This window comes from Mustelus asterias, chromosome 2, assembly GCF_964213995.1.
Source record: "Mustelus asterias chromosome 2, sMusAst1.hap1.1, whole genome shotgun sequence".
Classification (NCBI taxonomy): Eukaryota; Metazoa; Chordata; class Chondrichthyes; order Carcharhiniformes; family Triakidae; genus Mustelus; species Mustelus asterias.
Window position 1 is genome coordinate 43,491,625 of NC_135802.1, and position 19,411 is coordinate 43,511,035.

Genomic DNA, 19,411 nt, shown 5'->3' on the forward strand with positions numbered 1-19,411 from the left:
CCGTCTCTCTTGTACAGGTCCCACCTGCCCCAGAAGAGGTCCCAATGATCCAAGAATTGGAAACCCTGCCCCCTGCACCAGTTCCTCAGCCACGTGTTTATCCGCCCAAGCATCCTACTCCTGCCCTCACTGGCATGTGGCTCAGGTAGCAATCCTGAGATTACTGCCCTCGGGGTCCTGCTTTTTAACTTCCTTCCAAGCTCTTTGTACTCACTCTTTAGGACCTCCTCACTCTTCCTTCCCACGTCATTGGTACCGACATGTACCACGACATCTGGCTGATCACCTTCCCTCTTTAGAACGCTGTGCACGCGATCAGAGACATCGCTGACCTTGGCACCTGGGAGGCAACGAACCATGCGGGAGTCTCTGTCCCGACCATAGAACCTCCGGTCCGTACCTCTGACCATCGAGTCCCCTATCAGTACTGCTCTCCTCTTCTTCATCCCACCCTTTTGCGCTGTAGAACCAGACTCAGTATCAGAGTTCCGGCTGTCGCAGCTTGTCCCAGGTAAAGCATCTGCCACAACAGTATCCAATTCAGTATACCTGTTGTGGAGGGGTATGTCCACAGGGGAACCCTGCTCTGCCTGTCCTTTCACACTGCCATTTCCTCTCCTTACAGTAACCCAATTTCCTGTGCTCTGTGCTCTCCCTGGTATCACAGAGTCTACTGTTAGCTGGAAGCATGGTTCCTGGCCTTCTTGGAGTAGAAAATCTGCTGCTGGTAGTTGGCTTGACTCGAGTGCCTGGAAAGACGGAGAATGAGGGGAGATCTAATAGAGGTGTACAAGATTATGAAGGGGATAGATAGGGTGAACAGTGGGAAGCTTTTTCCCAGATCAGAAGTGATGTTCACGAGGGGTCACGGGCTCAAGGTGAGAGGGGCGAAGTATAACTCAGATATTAGAGGGATGTTTTTTACACAGAGGGTGGTGGGGGCCTGGAATGCGCTGCCAAGTAGGGTGGTGGAGGCAGGCACGCTGACATCGTTTAAGACTTACCTGGATAGTCACATGAGCAGCCTGGGAATGGAGGGATACAAACGATTGGTCTAGTTGGACCAAGGAGCGGCACAGGCTTGGAGGGCCGAAGGGCCTGTTTCCTGTGCTGTACTGTTCTTTGTTCTTTGTGTCTTGGGAAGCTGTTCTGACTCCAAGCTTGTCTGTGCGTGCTTCAAGACAACTGCAGCACTCAACCAAAGGATTAAATTAAAAAGGATGGAGGAGCCTGGGATATTGGCTGGCATGTATGATTTGTAAGAGCTGGTCTTTAGGGCAGCTCTCCCAATTTTGAGATAAGTCCCTCGATTTTAGTAAAAAAGGACTGTGCAAGAGTTGATGGGGCAGAGGGTGTACCATAGTTAGTTCCAGCACCTAGGTTGATGTCAGGTGGTCCATTTAATTTTATTTGCATTCAACATTTCTCTAGTACTTTGGTACAAATGCTAGGCCATTTCAGAGGGCAGTTAATAGTCAACCACATTGATGTGGGTCTGGAGTCACATGTAGGCCAGACCGGGTAAGGATGCAAATGTCCCTTCCCTGAACGACTTCAGTGAACTGGTTAGGTATTTACAACAATCCAATGGTTTCATGATCATCATTACTCTGACTAGTTTTTTATTTGAAATTTATTAACCAATTGGTTTTTAATTCCCCCCCCCCCCGTTTCCTGGAGCATTAATCCAGGCCTCTGATTTACCAGTCCAGTAACATGATCAGTATGAGTGGGATTTTTCGGCTGCGCTTGCCCCAAGACTGGAAGATCCCACCCGAGGTCAACAGACCTTTGCACGGTTCGTGTCCCGCTATGATTCCCGTGGCGGACGGAATGGGAAAATTCCATCCCATGTTACTGACATTGTGGCTCCTGAGATACAAGGACAATATTCAGTCATTGGAGACAGTGTAGTGAAGCACCCCTCATGTCAAAGTTTGGGGGGGGGGGGGGGGGGGGGTAAATGAAAGAAATCTAGTAAAACTTGCATTGAGCCTGAAAAAGAGATACAAGGTATATAATAAAGGTAATTGAAAAGTAAGTTGAATTCAATTGAAAAAGGCAAGATGACTGACATTCAAATGAGTGAAAAGGTAAATTTAGCTTCGAAATCAGGAAATACTTTACTTAGCATGACTAGCATATGCAATAGACATCCAAGCACAGTGAAGCCAAAGCTGAAGGATTATTTAAAATGCAATTTGATACTACATTAGTGTGTACGGCAGGATCTTTCCAGATGAATGAATCGAGTTGGACTGAAAAATCTTCCATTTCCGTGAGCACCTTACAAACAAGGGTAATTGGACTCTTCAATACATCTTGAAATCATTACATAATTCTCTGCACTCAGAAGTCATCAATGCACTGCAGAGGATTCGGAGGTATAAGCACAATTTTGCCAACTCTGTGGCAAGGGTTGATAGAATCTTAAAAATAGGCGGTATAAACATCTATTTAAAAACAGCATTGAAGATAATAAGGAATGCAGGTGATCAAATACAGTGGAAATGCAGTAGTTAATGTGCTGCTATGGATGAGCAAGGGAAGCAGGGCACAGTAACCTCTGCCAGCTGCCATATTTGAACAAATTCTAGTGCTGATCTGATTTATTGTCACACGTACTGGTTTACAGTGAAAAGTATTGCTTCTTGTGCACTATACAGACAAAACATACCATTCATAGAGTACATAGGGGAGAAGGAAAGGAGAGGGTGCAGAATATAGTGTTGCAGTTACAGATGAAGAAAAAAGATCTGCTTTGATGGCAACAGGGAAGAAGCTGTTCTTGAGTCAGTCGGTACATTTCTCAGACTATTGTATCTTTTTCCCGATGGAAGAAGGTGGAAGAGAGAATGTCCGGGGTGCGTGCGGTTCTTGATTATCCTGGCTGCTTTTCCGAGGCAGCGGAAAGTTTAGACTGAGTCAATGGATATGATGAGATAGGCATGCTCAAATTTGGAGCCCTGTGACTCAGGAGGTGCAGACAGCCTCAGAGGGTGGGGATGGGGTGAAGGGTCAGTCGAGGTAAGCAATAGCGAATAATTAGATGGCAACAGCAGAGTTGGAGGAGCAATATCTGGAATTAAGAATCTACTGATGACCATGAAACCATTGTTGACTGTCGGAAAAACCCATCTGGTTCACTAATGTCCTTTAGGGAAGGAAATCTGCTGTCCTTACCCGGTCTGGCCTACGTGTGACTCCAGAGCCACAGCAATGTGGTTGACTCTCAACTGCCCTCCAAGGGCAACTTGGGATGGGCAATAAATGCTGGCCAGCCAGCGATGCCCATGTCCCACGAATGAATAAGAAAAATTGGGTAGCTCAGCAGCTGAGGTACTGTTATAAAAGGTGGAAGACTAGAAGAAAATGAATGTGTGGGAAGGAATAAGAGTGAGTCAAGGAGGCAGAATGGTGAGAAGCTAAATTAATGCAGTTTATAACTACCACCTCCATCCCCCAAACTAATTAGGTATCTTCTTCTGTCAAGAATCCTTCTCTAAGCAGGAACATTGCAAGACAGCTCTTCCATTGTTCATAGTTGAGAGCTCAGGAAGCGAGACAAAGTACACAGGAACAGCTTGAGGCTAAAATCAATTTCTCCTCCTTCCCCAAAGTGGAGAAGGGCGTGAGGAGATTTTAAGAGCTAAAGCTGGTCTTAATTTACCATGTTTGATCAACAACTTGGCAGATGGGAACTAAAGGTCATTCAAAGCATTGCTGCGTCACTTACTTCTGGCTTTTATCAATTCAAAAAGGAAAGTAACCGACCTTTTATATTGCCCTCTTTTTTTTTTAAGCAGCAGAACTGAATAATATTGAAACGTTCCTACAGACACGGAAACCTTTGACCTGAGAGATTCAGTAACTCATTGGGTGTATTCGCCAACCGAGCAATGGAGGAGGTAATAAAATCTTTTATCATGTTATTAATTCTTCCTTTGCACAACTTTTTAATGGGATTAATAGGTGACAATAGATGGCAGCACAGTTTCAATATGGTACCCAGGAAGTCACTGACAAAGTGTTTAGAAATAGCTAATGTGGGTGGTTGTGTTTGTGTCAACATAGACACACCTGAACAAGAAAAATGTACTAAAAACACCCAATGGTTTTTTTTTTTATCTGCAGGTTTTGGCCCCAGCATATTTCCTACCAATGATTCCCACGTATTTGCCTATGCATTTCAGCACTGGCTATCTTTTGAATACTTCTTTAAAAATTACCGTAAGTGTTCACGAGATGGTTTCCATCAGATGGAAAAATATTTATAACCTGCTATGACTGTAACATTAACACCATTATGAATGACTTGTTAGTAAGAGCACAAACCACGTACACAACTGCGCCGACTGAAGTCTGTGCTACGTCGAGGACCCAATGCTTCAGCTGGAATTCCTACTGCTTGCCCAGATTTCCAGGCCATCTGGAACTGATGTTTGAAAGGGTTTCTACTTAAAACAAACTGTTGAATCAGATGAATATAAGACGGCTTAAGAGTGCAAAGTATGTACACTCTGGGGTGAATCTCGAGTTTCTGACTTCCGTTTGTTTACATGAGGTTTTACTCCTTTACTCTGCAGTTCACCATGGTGCACGAGCATTCATAGCCCCATTTATATAGGGCTTTGGTCTTAAACTCCTTGACCCAAGTATGTGTAGTGGCTGAGACAATGATAGTCATGATGTGGAGATGCCGGCGTTGGACTGGGGTAAACACAGTAAGAAGTTTAACAACACCAGGTTAAAGTCCAACAGGTTTATTTGGTAGCAAAAGCCACACAAGCTTTCGGAGCTCTAAGCCCCTTCTTCAGGTGAAGGGGCTTAGAGCTCCGAAAGCTTGTGTGGCTTTTGCTACCAAATAAAACTGTTGGACTTTAACCTGGTGTTGTTAAACTTCTTACTGAGACAATGATAGTCAGAGAGTCTATATACATTGTAATGGTCCTTTCACAACAATAACTTGCAGTTAATGCTTCATGCGTTGGAAAGGTGCCCCTAAAATCTTTATATATCAGTGAGTAGAGGGAAAGATCAAATGAAGTTAAGGGACAAGTAAGTAAAAGAACATCTTAGCAAGTTTTTGGCAGGTGTCTAGGCAAAATGCAAACATCAGTGGTTGGGGAAAGTTGTGATTAGAGTTATGGGAATGAAGGTGGCAACTTGCGTGTAAATGGGAAGGGAGTGCGGTTGATGTGGTGAAAGCATTTCTAAAAAACGAGGTTGAAGGTTTAGACATTGAATGGTAGGGGCTCCCCTCATGAAAGGGGAATAGTATTGAATTAATGAAGCTGGGCAAGACCAGGGTAATGGAAATACAGGACCTTTAGGGGTAAGAAGGCCAATGGTGGCTTGTAGACAAGTTCAGTTAGGAAATCAGGGAGTCTTGTTCAGACAGCATTGACTAATTCACACATCAAGGCAATAAATATTTGCATTAAATACCTGGTGACAATGCTAATGAGATGGGGGTCAGATATAGATGATAAAAGCTCAAATAAAAACCGAAAATGCAGGATAAACTCAGCAGGTCTGGCAGTATCGATGGAGAGAAACAATGTTTGAGTCCAAATGACCCTAATATAAAAATTCAGTTTGGGATCCAGGCATAGAAATCATAGAAACCCTACAGTGCAGAAGGAGGCCATTCGGCCCATCGAGTCTGCACCGACCACAATCCCCCCAGGTCCTACCCCCACATATTTACCCGCTAATCCCTCTAACCTACGCATCTCAGGACTCTAAGGGGCAATTTTTAACCTGGCCAATCAACCTAACCCGCACATCTTTGGACTGTGGGAGGAAACCGGAGCACCCGGAGGAAACCCACGCAAACACGAGGAGAATGTGCAAACTCCACACAGTAGCATGTCCCAGATTGGGTTTGAGGTTGGGTGGTTGATGAATGAAGGAAATTATTGATTTGAAGTTGATAGGAGCCAAATAGGATAGTTTCAGTCTGTCTTTAATGAATTGGAAACATTTTTACCTTTGCCTGTAAATTCTGAGGTAGCTGCCCTCCAAATGGGCACCCTAAGACTTGCATAAACCTCTTGGCTGGAGAAGTTCAAATCGTGCGGTGGTTGTTTAGAGAAAGGGAAGTGAGGAAAGGAAAGAACCAGGATAGAGGAGAAAAAAGAAAATCATTTGGTCATATGTCCAAGAACAGTGTGGACGTCATTACTTTGAGTTTCACTATCCCAGAATTAGCTAATATTTCTGCAAATAAAATCAAGCAGAATGTGCTAAAATTCACTATTTCTGCATGGATAATGTTCCATTTCCACAGGACAATGAATAGCTAGTTCAGGGAAGAATGTGCAGACAGTTCGTGCATCTGGATTACGACCAAACATGGCACAAGCACTCAAAGGCTCAAAAATAATGTTGTCCACTTAAAATGCTCAGGGAAGATATATCTCATCCAATGGTACACTGTTGGCCCTATGAAAACATATGATGCTACTGGAATTCCAAAGGTTGAGACATTTGTGTATTGGTAATGTTAACAATTAGAAAATTGTTGCTGCCACCAACACGTCTCATAGTAAAGCCCAGAGTCTTGGTCAAACAAATTAGAAGCTGACCAAAAAACAGCAGAGACCCCACACCCACCCACCCCCAACACCAGAGACCCCACACCCACCCACCCCCAACACCAGAGACCCCACACCCACCCATCCCCAACACCGGAGACACCACACCCACCCACCCCCAACACCGGAGACCCCACACCCACCCACCCCCAACACCGGAGACCCCACACCCACCCACCCCCAGAGACCCCACACCCACCCACCCCCAACATCGGAGACCCCACTCCCAACACCGGAGATCCCACACCCACCCACTCCCAACACCAGAGACCCCACGCCCACCCACCCCCAACAGCAGAGACCCCACGCCCACGCATCCCCAACACCGGAGACCCCACGCCCACCCACTCCCAACACCAGAGACTCCACGCCCACCCACTCCCAACACCAGAGACCCCACCCCCACCCACCACCAACAGCAGAGACCCCACGCCCAGGCATCCCCAACGCCAGAGACCCCGTGCCCACCCACTCCCAACACCAGAGACCCCACGCCCACCCCCAAGACCGGAGACCCCATCCCCACCCACCCCGACACTGGAGACCCCATCCCCACCCACCCCCAACACCGGAGACCCCACACCCACCCCCAACACCGGAGACCCCACACCCACCCCCAATACCGGAGACCCCACAACCACCAACACCGGAGACCCCACACCCACGCATGCCCAACACTGGAGACCCCACCCCCAGCACCGGAGACCCCACCCCCAGCCCCAACACCGGAGACCCCACACCCAACCTCAACACCGGAGACCCCACACCCACCCCCAACACCGGAGACCCCACACCCACCCCCAACACCAGAGACCCCACCCCCAACACTGGAGACTCCACACCCACCCCCAACATCAGATTCTACCAAATCAGTTGCTTCCAATTGAGCCACTTGAAACTACCGAAACCACAAATTGTTAACACTTCAACTGTTTTAACACAAGGAAATGGCATTTTGCAGCTCAGTGCAGCAGGACAGTACTTTGTCACAAGACAGACTCTGACATTACTTGTTTAATTATGTTATTACAACTTTGGAAAATTAAACTGAAGTCCCTGAAAGTAACTAAGACTGGTTTCTGAGTTCAAAAAGTGCATCAAAATAATGTTTATCTGAACTTCTTACAGGCACACAACAAAACAATAACAATGGTATGCAAGACAATGGAATTCAAGTGACATCATCAAAACGCTTTTCTTGGCATTCAATTGTCTCTTCCATGATCTGAAATGAAGACTAAAAAAATGCCTTACACCTAGATGTATATCTGCAGCAGACAGCAAAAACATTAGTACTATTTGCTTACCTTAAATCAGATAGTTCATAGTACACATTCCTGGCCTCGTCTTTAATATATACAGCTACATTTTGAGATTCCAACATTTTCATTGTGAGCTGCTTAGGAAAGGCACGGACAAAGAGTGCATGAACCGTATCCATAGTTGTGATTTCATTTGGCATTGCAAACGGTATCACCTCCTCCCCATACTGCAGGTATAATACACCTACAAACAAAATAATAGAACAAGTTATTATTCATTTATCAAATCAAAAGCAGGTTCATTTTAAACATGGCATTTCAGTACTGTCACAAGTGCAACACATTAAAGACATAAAATGACACTGTAGCAGTGTATAATGAGTACAGAGTGTTGTTATATAAGCCGTTTCTCCTATGTAACTGTGTACTGGTGTCTGTTGAGAGTCCGAGAATGTGAGTGTTCTGCAACAGGAACTGTTTTACTTGTGCTCCTGTTTTCATAGTTATTAACGTTATCACTGTTATTGGTAAACTCCGTTACTTATTTATATAAAGATCATTCTTTAAAAAACACATTCAACTACCTTATTTGTGGTCTCACATTATCACATACACCCTGATAGTTCAGCCATGCAGCTAGAAAAAGTGGAACTGAGAAAGGGTCCAAATTCCAATATTGTATTTAAATTGTCTGAGCCAAGGTTTACAGCTTAATTTCAATGACTGGCTTTAACATCCCTTTTCCTGAAAGAGAGGGAAAATATTGTCTCTGCAGAGTCCTGCTTTTGCTAGCTGTCCAATTAGTGTGTGAAGATATTGCAGACAAGGAGGCTGTGCTTAGCTATCCAAAATGATACATACACTTCAATGACGTCTGGCAGCTGGAACTGTCACATCTCAGAGACCACAAGTGTAAATCTGGTTAAGATACATTCTGTAAATACAATGTTCTTTATTTCCTTCTGTGATGATTTTTAACACAACAAACCCATGAGCCAAATACAACATGCTAGAATTTCTCAGCAGGTCTGGAATATCTGCAGAGAGAGAAATAGAGTTCATGTTTAAGTTTGATGACCCTTCGTCAGAACCTAGCCGAAAGCACAGTGTTCTGGAGAAGGATCACCACCTGAAATGTCCGTTTCTCTCCCCACAGTTGCCACCAGACCAGAGTATTTCTAGAATTTGCGGATTTTTTTCCCCCTAGTAAATTTTGGGAAGTTGTTTCCACTGGCGGGTGAAACTAGAACTAGGGGGCATAGACTCAAAATAAGGGGAAGAGGAACTTCTTCACACAGAGGATTGTGAATATGTGGAATTCCCTGCCCAGTAAAGCAGTTGAGGCTACCTCATTGCATGTTTTTAAGGCAAGGATAGAGAAATCTTTGAATAGTAAAGGGATTAAGGGTTATGGTGAGCAGGCGGGTAAGTGGAGCTGAGCCCACGAAAAGATCAGCCATGATCTTATTGAATGGCGGAGCAGGCCCGAAGGACCAGATGACCTACTCCTGTTCTTAGTTGTTATGAGCCAATTTTTTTTGTTGTCAAATCTGCAAAGAATGGATCGCTAGTTTTGGGCTCCTTTATAACCAGAAACATTTTCTCCAGGTTTGCCGTAACAATCCCTTCCCTAATCTTAAAGACCTCCAATAGGTTAGTGTCATGAACGTGCCGAGGAACAAGCAATGCTAACAGGTAGGAAGCACCAGCATTTCAAAAGGCATTCCACAGGACGTGAGTTTCCCAGTAATGAAATTTGCGGCTTTAGACAGACCAGAAGAATGCACCATCATGCCAATATGAAACACCTTGGTTTGACAATCGAACCATCAAGGGGAGGAAAACGCACGTTAATTTTTTAGAGCCGCAGAAGCTGAGGCGACAGACAACAAATACACAAAGAGATCAAAGGGAAAAAGAGGATAATTGCTTACACTCGGGGAAGCAGATTCCAGGTAGCAGCCTGGAAGCCAGTTCTAGTTAGCAAACAAGCAGCAAGAATGCAGAAACCTTTGTGGGGGCAGGTAAACATGATGTGGAGAACTCCATCTGACAAAGGAGCAGCACGCTCCGAAAGCTTATGGTATTTACTACCAAATAAACCTGTTGGACTTTAACCTGGTGTTGTGAGACTTTTTACAGGGCAGGTAAAACCATGGGTGGAATTCTCAAAAAAATTCTCAGTCACGGAAGTCTGAAAATCGGAGAACTTCACTCCGTTTTTTTCAGCGAGCTTCCACATGCAATCTTTTTGGCAGTAGGAGTGGAGGGGCGGAGCCTAAACTCCAGATTTCAGACTTTTGTGACATTTAGAATCTTTTTGGGAAAGTTCTGTCCAATGTGTACAAGTCTACACAGTATATGGGAGGTCTGTTAACCCCTCCTCTGCCCCACCCACCCCCCCTCAGACATTGACACCCCCCCCTCCCCACACGCACATCATCCCCACTGACCCACACCCGCCCCCCCCACGATCACCGGCCACCTGATCACCAAACCCAACCCCCCATATCTTCACTGAACCAAGAGGAGATTTTTTTCAGAATAACTCATCAGTAGTAATCGTGTGGTAACTAGAAACTGGCCTTTACTTATAGATCTATTGAAATGGATGTTGTTTGGGAAGAGGGAACGCATGAAAGAGTTCAGATCTCTTAAATATACCTTGGATCAAAAGGGTAATTTCTACGTAAACTGTGTGGGTGCGTTTAGTTGTGTTCTTGTATATGTGTCGTGTTATATTACAACTGGTTACTTTTTCACCGGGTATTCCACATGACTCCTCACACCGCTCCCATAAACAAGACCATACATCACCACGAACAGTTGGGACACCTCGCAGATAACATCAGCCAGGTTCGTGATAGTTAGCCCTCAGTCTATCTTCTAAAGGGAAGCAGATCCAACATGCCAGTCTTTGCTGATAGGAGTACCCTCACAGTCCAAGTATCATTCTTGTTTCTTCTCCAGTATCTAACCTTTTGCCTCTGGAAATTAACCCCAATTGATTGTTCCTACTTTTGTCCATGTTAACCCATGATTCTAGTGATTTGTTCATCTGTAACCCTGGATCTCTGCTTCCCCATCCACTAATTTTCCAAGGCACCTTGATTTCTCCACACACTTACCGAGAGTGAAATTCATTTCCTACATTGCCATTCTCCAAATTATGAAAATATTTTTCTATTTTGTTGCATTTTCATCAGCATTAATTATACCCCAAGCAATTGCAGTCATCCACAAAATTTGAACAAAGAACAAAGAACAATACAGCACAGGAACAGGCCCTTCGGCCCTCCAAGCCCGCGCCGCTCCCCGGTCCAGGATTGAATCCTGAATCCAGGATCCCCGCCCAATTTTCCAGCCTATCTACATCCTAATATCCTATCCACCGAGCTGTCCCTCACAGCTACAATGCTTTGTTCATCACAACCTATTAACTCACCCCCACCCCCCCATTCCAGACCATGTGATCTCCAGGGAGAGGCGAAAACCCAGAGTGAAAACCCCAGGGCCAATATGGGGAAAAAAAAATCTGGGAAATTCCTCTCCGACCCCCTGTGGCGATCGAAACGAGTCCAGGAGATCACACTGGCCCTGATCAGAAAATGCTTCCCAACCCTATTCATTTCCACTTCTGCTTTACGGACACCATCTGAATTCCCTGCCCCCGAGACAGGTTCCCAACTATCCGCAGTCTCGCTCTGTACTGGCACTTGAATGAAGCCTTGAAACGAGAAACAAAGAACAATTAGCCCGCGCCGCTCCCTGGTCCAAACTAGACCACTCTTTTGTATCCCTCCATTCCCACTCCGTTCATATAGCTGTCTAGATAAGTCTCAAACGTTCCCAGTGTGTCCGCCTCCACCACCTTGCCCGGCAACACATTCCAGGCCCCCACAACCCTCTGTGTAAAATATGTCCTTCTGATATCTGTGTTAAACCTCCCCCCCTTCACCTTGAACCTATGACCCCTCGTGAACGTCACCACCGACCCGGGGAAAAGCTTCCCACCGTTCACCCTATCTATGCCTTTCATAATTTTATACACCTCTATTAAGTCTCCCCTCATCCTCCGTCTTTCCAAGGAGAACAACCCCAGTTTCCCCAATCTCTCCTCATAACCAAGCCCCTCCATACCAGGCAACATCCTGGTAAACCTCCTCTGTACTCTCTCCAAAGCCTCCACGTCCTTCTGGTAGTGTGGCGACCAGAACTGGACGCAGTATTCCAAATGCGACCGAACCAACGTTCTATACATCTGCAACATCAGACCCCAACTTTTATACTCTATGCCCCGTCCTATAAAGGCAAGCATGCCATGTGCCTTCTTCACCACCTTCTCCACCTGTGACGTCACCTTCAATGTACTTGAAGTTGTACTTTTTGTTCCAGAGTCCAAATCCTTTATACAAATTGTGGTCAACATTTGTCCAAATCCGATCCCTGTGTCACACCACTTCCCACCTCCCATCAGCCCGAGTAAATGCCTTTAACCCAACTGTTTTTTTAAAACAATGTTGTAGCCAGCTTGGTCTCCAATCTGCTACCTACCACCAAACTCGCATGTTCTGACCTCGAGTCTGCTATGTGAAGCCTTTTGAAAATGTAAACCTGTTCACCGGGATTCTTTGGCCTTTCCACAGCATTCTTCTCGGTGGTGGGAGGCGGCACGCCACAGGCCAACGGTGGGATCCTCCATTGATTCCACCCACACTGCTGGGAAACACGCAACAGGGGTGCATCACTGATGGGGCCAGAAGATCCCACTGGCATGAAAAGCCAGAAGATCATGCCAATTACATTTGTTGCACGATCCTTGTTTTTATATTACTTCTTCATGCAAGTTAATAGAATCCTACAGTGCAGAAGGAGGCCATTTGGCCCATCAAATCTTCTCCAACCACAATCCCATCCAGGCCCTATCCCCATAACCCCATGCATTTACCCTCGCTAGTCCCCCTGACACTAATGGCTGATTTAGCATGGCCAATGGACTTAACCTGCACATCTTTGGACTGTGGGAGGAAACTGAAGCACCCGGAGGACACCTACGCATCCACGGGGAGAACATGCAGATTCCGTGCAGACAGTGACCCAAGCCGGGAATCGAACCCAGGTCCCTGGTGCCGTGAGGCAGCAGTGCTAACCACTGTGCCGATTAATAAGGTTAATCAAGCGTGACCTTCCCTCTTGGGATTCATGCTGACGACTCTTTATCTGAAGGTTTTCAGCCTTCAGGTGCCTTTCCATGATATCCTTGAATAAAGATTTCTTTACCTATATTTCCTCCAGACTTGACCATTTCAATACTCTCTTGGCCAGCCTCCCATCTTCCACCCTTCATGAACATGTGCTCATGTAAAACTCAGCTGCCCATATCTCAAACTCTCTTTAAATGTCATTCATCCATCCCCCCTGTGCTGGCTCACCTTCAACGGCCTCTCAACCAACAGCACCTCATTTTTAAAATCTACACACTTGTTTTCAAACCCCACCTTAGCCTCTCCTTATCAGTGTCGCCTCTTCTCGACATACATTCTCGCCTCCTTGCTCTAAAAAAATCTTCTTCTTGGATCTATCTCTTGGTCATCATCCTGATTTTTCATTCTATGCCTCTTTTTCAAATAAGATAAAAAAGTATATATATTTTAACTGATATTGTTCATGCTAAGCATCTCTTGCTACATTAAATGAGATACATAAATGAACTATATCAATAAATGCAAGTTATTGTCCTCCACCATTCACTCCACTAGTGAGCTTATTAGTGCCGCACATCCAGCTCAACATTACATTGACTGCATTACTCTTCACCATTTCTCATTACATCTTCAAAAGAATAAGGATCATCATGCACGACTATCCCTTTTGAAATCCTTGCTATTATATTTTTTTTGTTTCTAAATGCTTTCCCAATTCTTCGAGTAAGCATTCCATTATCTTTCCTACATTTCCCTAGACTTGTTCTACTTCCCTTTTTCAATGTAGATATAGCACCAAACCATCTGGTGCTATTTTCTTTTCTAGTTTTTTAAAATATAAATATGTGATTGTGCCTCTGCTAGCTCTTCCCTGGTTTCTTAAGACCACTCCATCTGACGAAGGAGCAGCGCTCCGAAAGCTTATGGTATTTGCTACCAAATAAACCTGTTGGACTTTAACCTGGTGTTGTGAGACTTCTTACTGTTCTTTTAGCATGCAAGCTTTCAATGCATACAGAGCAGGAGTTTCATCTTTCCTAAGCCCATACTTTCTATCTTTAAAGTCTCTTTTTTTTTTAAAGCTCTTCTTCTAATGTCACGTTGACCCTGTTAGTCCACCTGGTAATTACTGAGGCAAAGTATTCAATATTTCCGCCAGAGAGGTCATTCTTGGTTGATCACCTTCATCAGGATTGGTGTTCGTGTGGGAAGTCATTGGGGACTTGTGCATGAGCTGGGGTGCTGGGATAGAATGCATTGGTGCCAGTTCGGGTGCTGGGACAGAATGCATTGGTGCCAGCTCAAAGGAACTTTGCCAACTTTCCTGCAGAGGACGCAAGTGCTCACTTCAAGGCACAACCTATTGAAAATGGCTTATGGGCACATCCCTAGAAATGTTAGGTGCAATGGCCAGCCTGATAGCAAGCTTGCAGACAATGCTGCTGGAGCATAGAGGAATCCACTTCCCAGTTGTATCAAGACTTTGTACAAAGCATGGAGACCATTTTGACTGACTGCCCAATGATGGCGGCTTCATCAACACAGTTGCTCACAATCATGGAGACTCTCCTGATAGCTCTCATAGCTGCCATCTTAGATTGGGGAGCCCACTGTTGACAAAGTTTCAAAGCATCATCTCACTCCTGCACCCTGTCCTCAAGCAGAGACATAGGCGTGTTGAGGGGTAGTGTCTTAAGAATGTGCTTTCTCCATGGAAGGGGAGTATTCTCCTCTGCCACTCACTCCATCATTAGAGCCACACAACCAGCTGGGCCAGTCTACCCTGGTTCATCGCAAGGTGCTGCAGGTCTACACCAACTGCAGCCGGGAAGGAGTCTGTGGCATACAAAGTGAAGGGCCACTGTTACCTTGATAGCCACAGGCATTACAGCCCACGTATAGTTCAAAGCTCGAGTCAGACCTATAGCAACTAAATTAGCTCAGTGCCTAGCTCCCTCAGTGAAGCAAAGGTACTTAGACATTTGCTCCTTGATTAAATTAGTACTCCCCGAGTAATCTCAGAGATTTTGGCCTCCTCTCTCTTGTGGCAGCTGTATCTGCTCTCTTCCTTCGTGCTCTGCCTTGTCCTCCAACCCGAAGCCAGATCAAAAGAAACCACCCATGGCTCCAAAGTATTTATGAATCAGCCTTCAACAATGCAACACCAGAAAATTCTTGTTCTGGACAAATAAATTCAAGTTTCCAGAATGACAAAGTAACATGAGATGCCCAGAAGTTAATCAGCAGCCTGAAAATGATAACTCAGCTTTTCATTTGTGCACCATCCCTTTAATTATCACAAGTGATGAGTTACTCCTGCAGAATAGCTTTAAGTTTAAGTTTATTTATTAATGTTACAAGTAAGGCTTACATTAACACTGCAATGAAGTTACTGTGAAAATTCCCTAGTTACCACACTTCGGTTCGGGTCAATGCAGCTAACCAGCATGTCTTTCAGATTATGGGAGGAAATCGGAGCACCCGGAGGAAACCCACGCAGACACAGGGAGAACGTGCAGATTCTGCACAGACAGTGACTCAAGCTGGAAATCAAACCCAGGTCCCTGGCGCTGTGACGCAGCAGTGCTAACCACTGTGCCACCCAGCTATTCCTCTGCAGAATAGCACATGTTGCGCAATTTCAACATCTGATGAGTTGGGGGTGGGGCAAGGTATCAAAATCAGGAAAGGCCCGATGTGCGGGACACTCGTTTAGAGAAAGTATTTGGCATTTTGAATGTTTCTGCTGTGGGGTTCTGATGCAATTCGAGATCCACGATTCAGTTTGGCAGGTAATGCACTGGCAGTCTAGAATGAACATGCGCTTCTGATCTGCTATCATTAAGTGCCTGGAAACATGGGTGTTATCACCGTTGAATTTCTAGATCATTTTTCTATCACTTGGGTGGTCTTGGCAACTATATTCTTCTTGGAAACTTTCTTTTGCAATTCCATCTTCCACGTTCAGGCATTTGACACTGACATTAATATCGGCAAGTTAAACATTTGCACAGAGTATTAACTTAAAATCTCTAATCAAATTAAAGAGGACAGTACCCTGCTCTGTCACAGCAAGTACTTCTGAAAAGGAAAACATACTGACATTATTTCAGGGGAACAGCATGATGCAAACAACAATTAACTTATGGCGTCTCCCTCTGCCACTCCCTGAAAAAGTACTCTCTCCCCTCTCAGATTTTAATCTTCATTAAGTACATTGCCCACAAAATGTAAAGTAATTCCTTCCTCTCTTTCAGAAAATACATTTGATATGTGGTGCTGTGAATAAAAAGTGACAGCCCCTGCTTTAGGCAGCCTTGATTTCCTAAATTGTAAGTGCATTATTGTATTGCATGTGAAAATTAAAAATACCTTCAGGCACACATTAAATTACCTATCCATCAAGTCAGAAGTGGGGATGTTCACTGAAGATTGCACAAGTGTTCATTCCCATGCACAACTTCCGAGGTAGTCAAGCAATCTGTGCCTGAATGCAGCAGGATCTGGATAACATTCAGGTTTGGGCTGCTAAGTGGAAAGGAATATTTATGCTGCGCAAGGTGTCAGGCAATGATCTTCTCCAGCAAGAGATATTATGTCCCCCTGACATTTAAGGCGGCATCTATTTGTGCCGTGACCCTAAGGGAAGCACTTCCTGCTTGTGTGTAGATGCATTGTCAGTAAATAAGACATCACTGACCATCCTACTTTCTAAACAAAGGCAGAATACACTGTTCCATCCCACACCCCCACCCCATCCCCCCGTGGCCTCTTGCCACTTCTCCTCACACCCCATGTGGCCTCTCGCCCTATTCTTACGTGCCCCCGTGGCCCATTGCATTTCCAGCTTCCCTCGCAGCTGCTTGGCACGCCATCGCACTTCCCCCCCCTGTTCCTTCACCATTCCCCATGGCTCCTCGTAACACCGTTGCACCTCCCCCCATGGTCCTTCACCACTCCTCTCGATGCTCCCTCCCACTTCCCTCACGTTCCCCACTGCTTCCTTCCATCAGCCCCTTGGCCCCCCCACTCCCCCAACCTTCCCATTGCCAATGACTCGCTTCCAGAATGAGCAGCAGGAGGTGGAAGGGAGAAGTGAAGGGAATGGTGAGGGGCCAAAGGAGGGAGCTGAGGGGGAGAAGCAGGGAAGGGAGTAGGAAGGAGGAGGGTCAATGCCAAAAGGAAGCAGGGGGAGTTGTGGGGGGTGTGAGGTGGAGCAGCAGGGAGAGCACCAAGGTTACCATTGACTGAAAAACTTAACGAGACCAGCCGCAAATTACTGTGGCTATGAGAGCAGGTTACAGGATAAGTATTCTATGGCAAATAATTGGAATATACTAACAGACAAAATAGAACCAGAAATGGCCATTTCAGCCTCCCAAGCTTACTTCGCTATTTGATAAGATCTTGGCTGACCTGTATGTGCTTCAAGTTCTACATTCCCCCCTACACCCGATAATCTTTGATTCTCTTGCCTCACAAGAATCTATCTAGCTCTGCCTTAAGAATATTCAACGACCCTGCTTCCACCTCAAGGCAGAGAGTTCCAAAGCTGCTCAACCCTCAGAAAATAATTCTGTTCATCTGTCTTAAAAGGACGACGACTAATTTTATAACAGAGTCTCTTAGTTCTGGAATCACCCACAGAAGGAAACATCCTCTCTCCGTTCACCTTGTCAGGGCCATTTAGGATCTTATATACTTTAATCAAGTCACCCACAACTCTTCCAAACTCCAATGGAAACAAGCCCAGTCTGTCTAACCTATCCTCAGTAAGAAGTCTCACACCAGGTTGAAGTCCAACAGGGTTTATTACGAATCATGAGTTTTCGGAGCGCTGCTCCTTCATCAGATGAGCGGAGAGGTAGGTTTCACAAACACGGCATAACCTATTCTCACAAGACAACCTGCTCATTCCAGTAAACAACCTCTGAACCACCTCCAATGCATTTGCATCCTTCCTTAAATAAGGGGCTTAGTTATGAGGAGAGATTGGGTAAACTGGAGTTGTTCTCACCTGGAAAGACGGAGGATGAGGGGTGACCTAATAGAGGCGTATAAAATTATGAAAGGCATAGGTAGGGTGAACGGTGGGAAGCTTTTTCCCAGGTCGGTGGTGACGTTCACGAGGGGTCATAGGTTCAAGGTGAAGGGGAGGAGGTTTAACACGGATATCAGAAGGACGTATTTTACGCAGAGGGTGGTGGGGGCCTGGAATGCGCTGCCGGGCAAGGTGGTGGAGGCAGACACACTGGGAATGTTTAAGACTTATCTAGATAGCCACATGAACGGAGTGGGAATGGAGGGATACAAAAGAATGGTCTAGTTTGGACCAGGGAGCGGCGTGGGCTTGGAGGGCCGAAGGGCCTGTTCCTGTGCTGTATTGTTCTTTGTTCTTTGAGACTGAAACTGCACACAGTATTTGAGACGTGATCTCACCAATGTCATGCAAAACTGATCAACAGGTTTATTTGAGATTACAAGCTTTTGGAGTGCTGCTCCTTCATCAGGTCCTTCGACTTCACCTGACGAAGGTGCAGTGTTCCGAAGGTTTGTGATTTCAAATAAACTGTTGGACTATACCTGGTATCGTGTGACCTCTCATCTTGTCCAACCCAGTCCAACACTGGCATCTCCACATCACGTATGACTGAAGCATAACATCTTTTATGTTCCATTCCTCTTGTAATAAAGGATAGCCTTATTAGCCTTCTTAATTACTCGCTGTACCTGTGCACAAACTAAGCACAAAAACACTCAGATCCTTCAGCACCTCAGAATTGTACAGCTGCTCTCTGCTTTTTTATTCTTCCTGGCAAAGTGAACAACTTCATTGTTTCCACACTATACCCCATGTGCCAGATTTTTGTCCACTCACTCAACCTCCTCATGCTTTCTTCACAACATACTTTCTTACTATCTTTGTGTCAACTGCAAATTTAGCTACCAATCCTTCACTCTGTTCATCTAAGGTATTGATATAAATTGTAAAAAATCGAGGCCCCAACACAGACCCCTGCGTCCCCCTCCCAACTCTCCAAAGCCTATCATCCACCTGCAAGACAATAGACGCAATGGAATAATCTCTACATGCCTCGACCAGTGGAACTCTAACAACACTTGAAGACCGACACCATCGAGAACACCCAAATGACACCCAATTCAACACTTTAAACACTCACTCCCTCCATCACCAGGGAATCATGTTTACAACAGAGTGGCATGGTGGCCCAGTGGTCAGCATGACTGCCTCACAGAACCAAGGTTCAGTTCCCAGCTTGGGTCACTATCTGTACAGAGTCTGCATGTTTTCCCTGTGTCCGCATGGGTTTCCTCCGGGTGCTCC

General features: G+C 45.4%; 1 protein-coding gene across 15 annotated transcripts in view; it reads right to left on the reverse strand.

The window, feature by feature from the left end:
- Positions 1 to 19,411, reverse strand: part of kiaa1217 (KIAA1217 ortholog) — a 583,797-nt gene that overhangs the window by 152,794 nt on the left and 411,592 nt on the right. For all 15 annotated transcript variants that reach the window (XM_078234173.1, XM_078234247.1, XM_078234212.1 and 12 more), the window contains one exon: positions 7,907 to 8,105. In XM_078234173.1, coding sequence (XP_078090299.1) covers positions 7,907 to 8,105 — 199 coding nt within the window. The remainder of the gene's footprint in view (positions 1 to 7,906; positions 8,106 to 19,411) is intronic.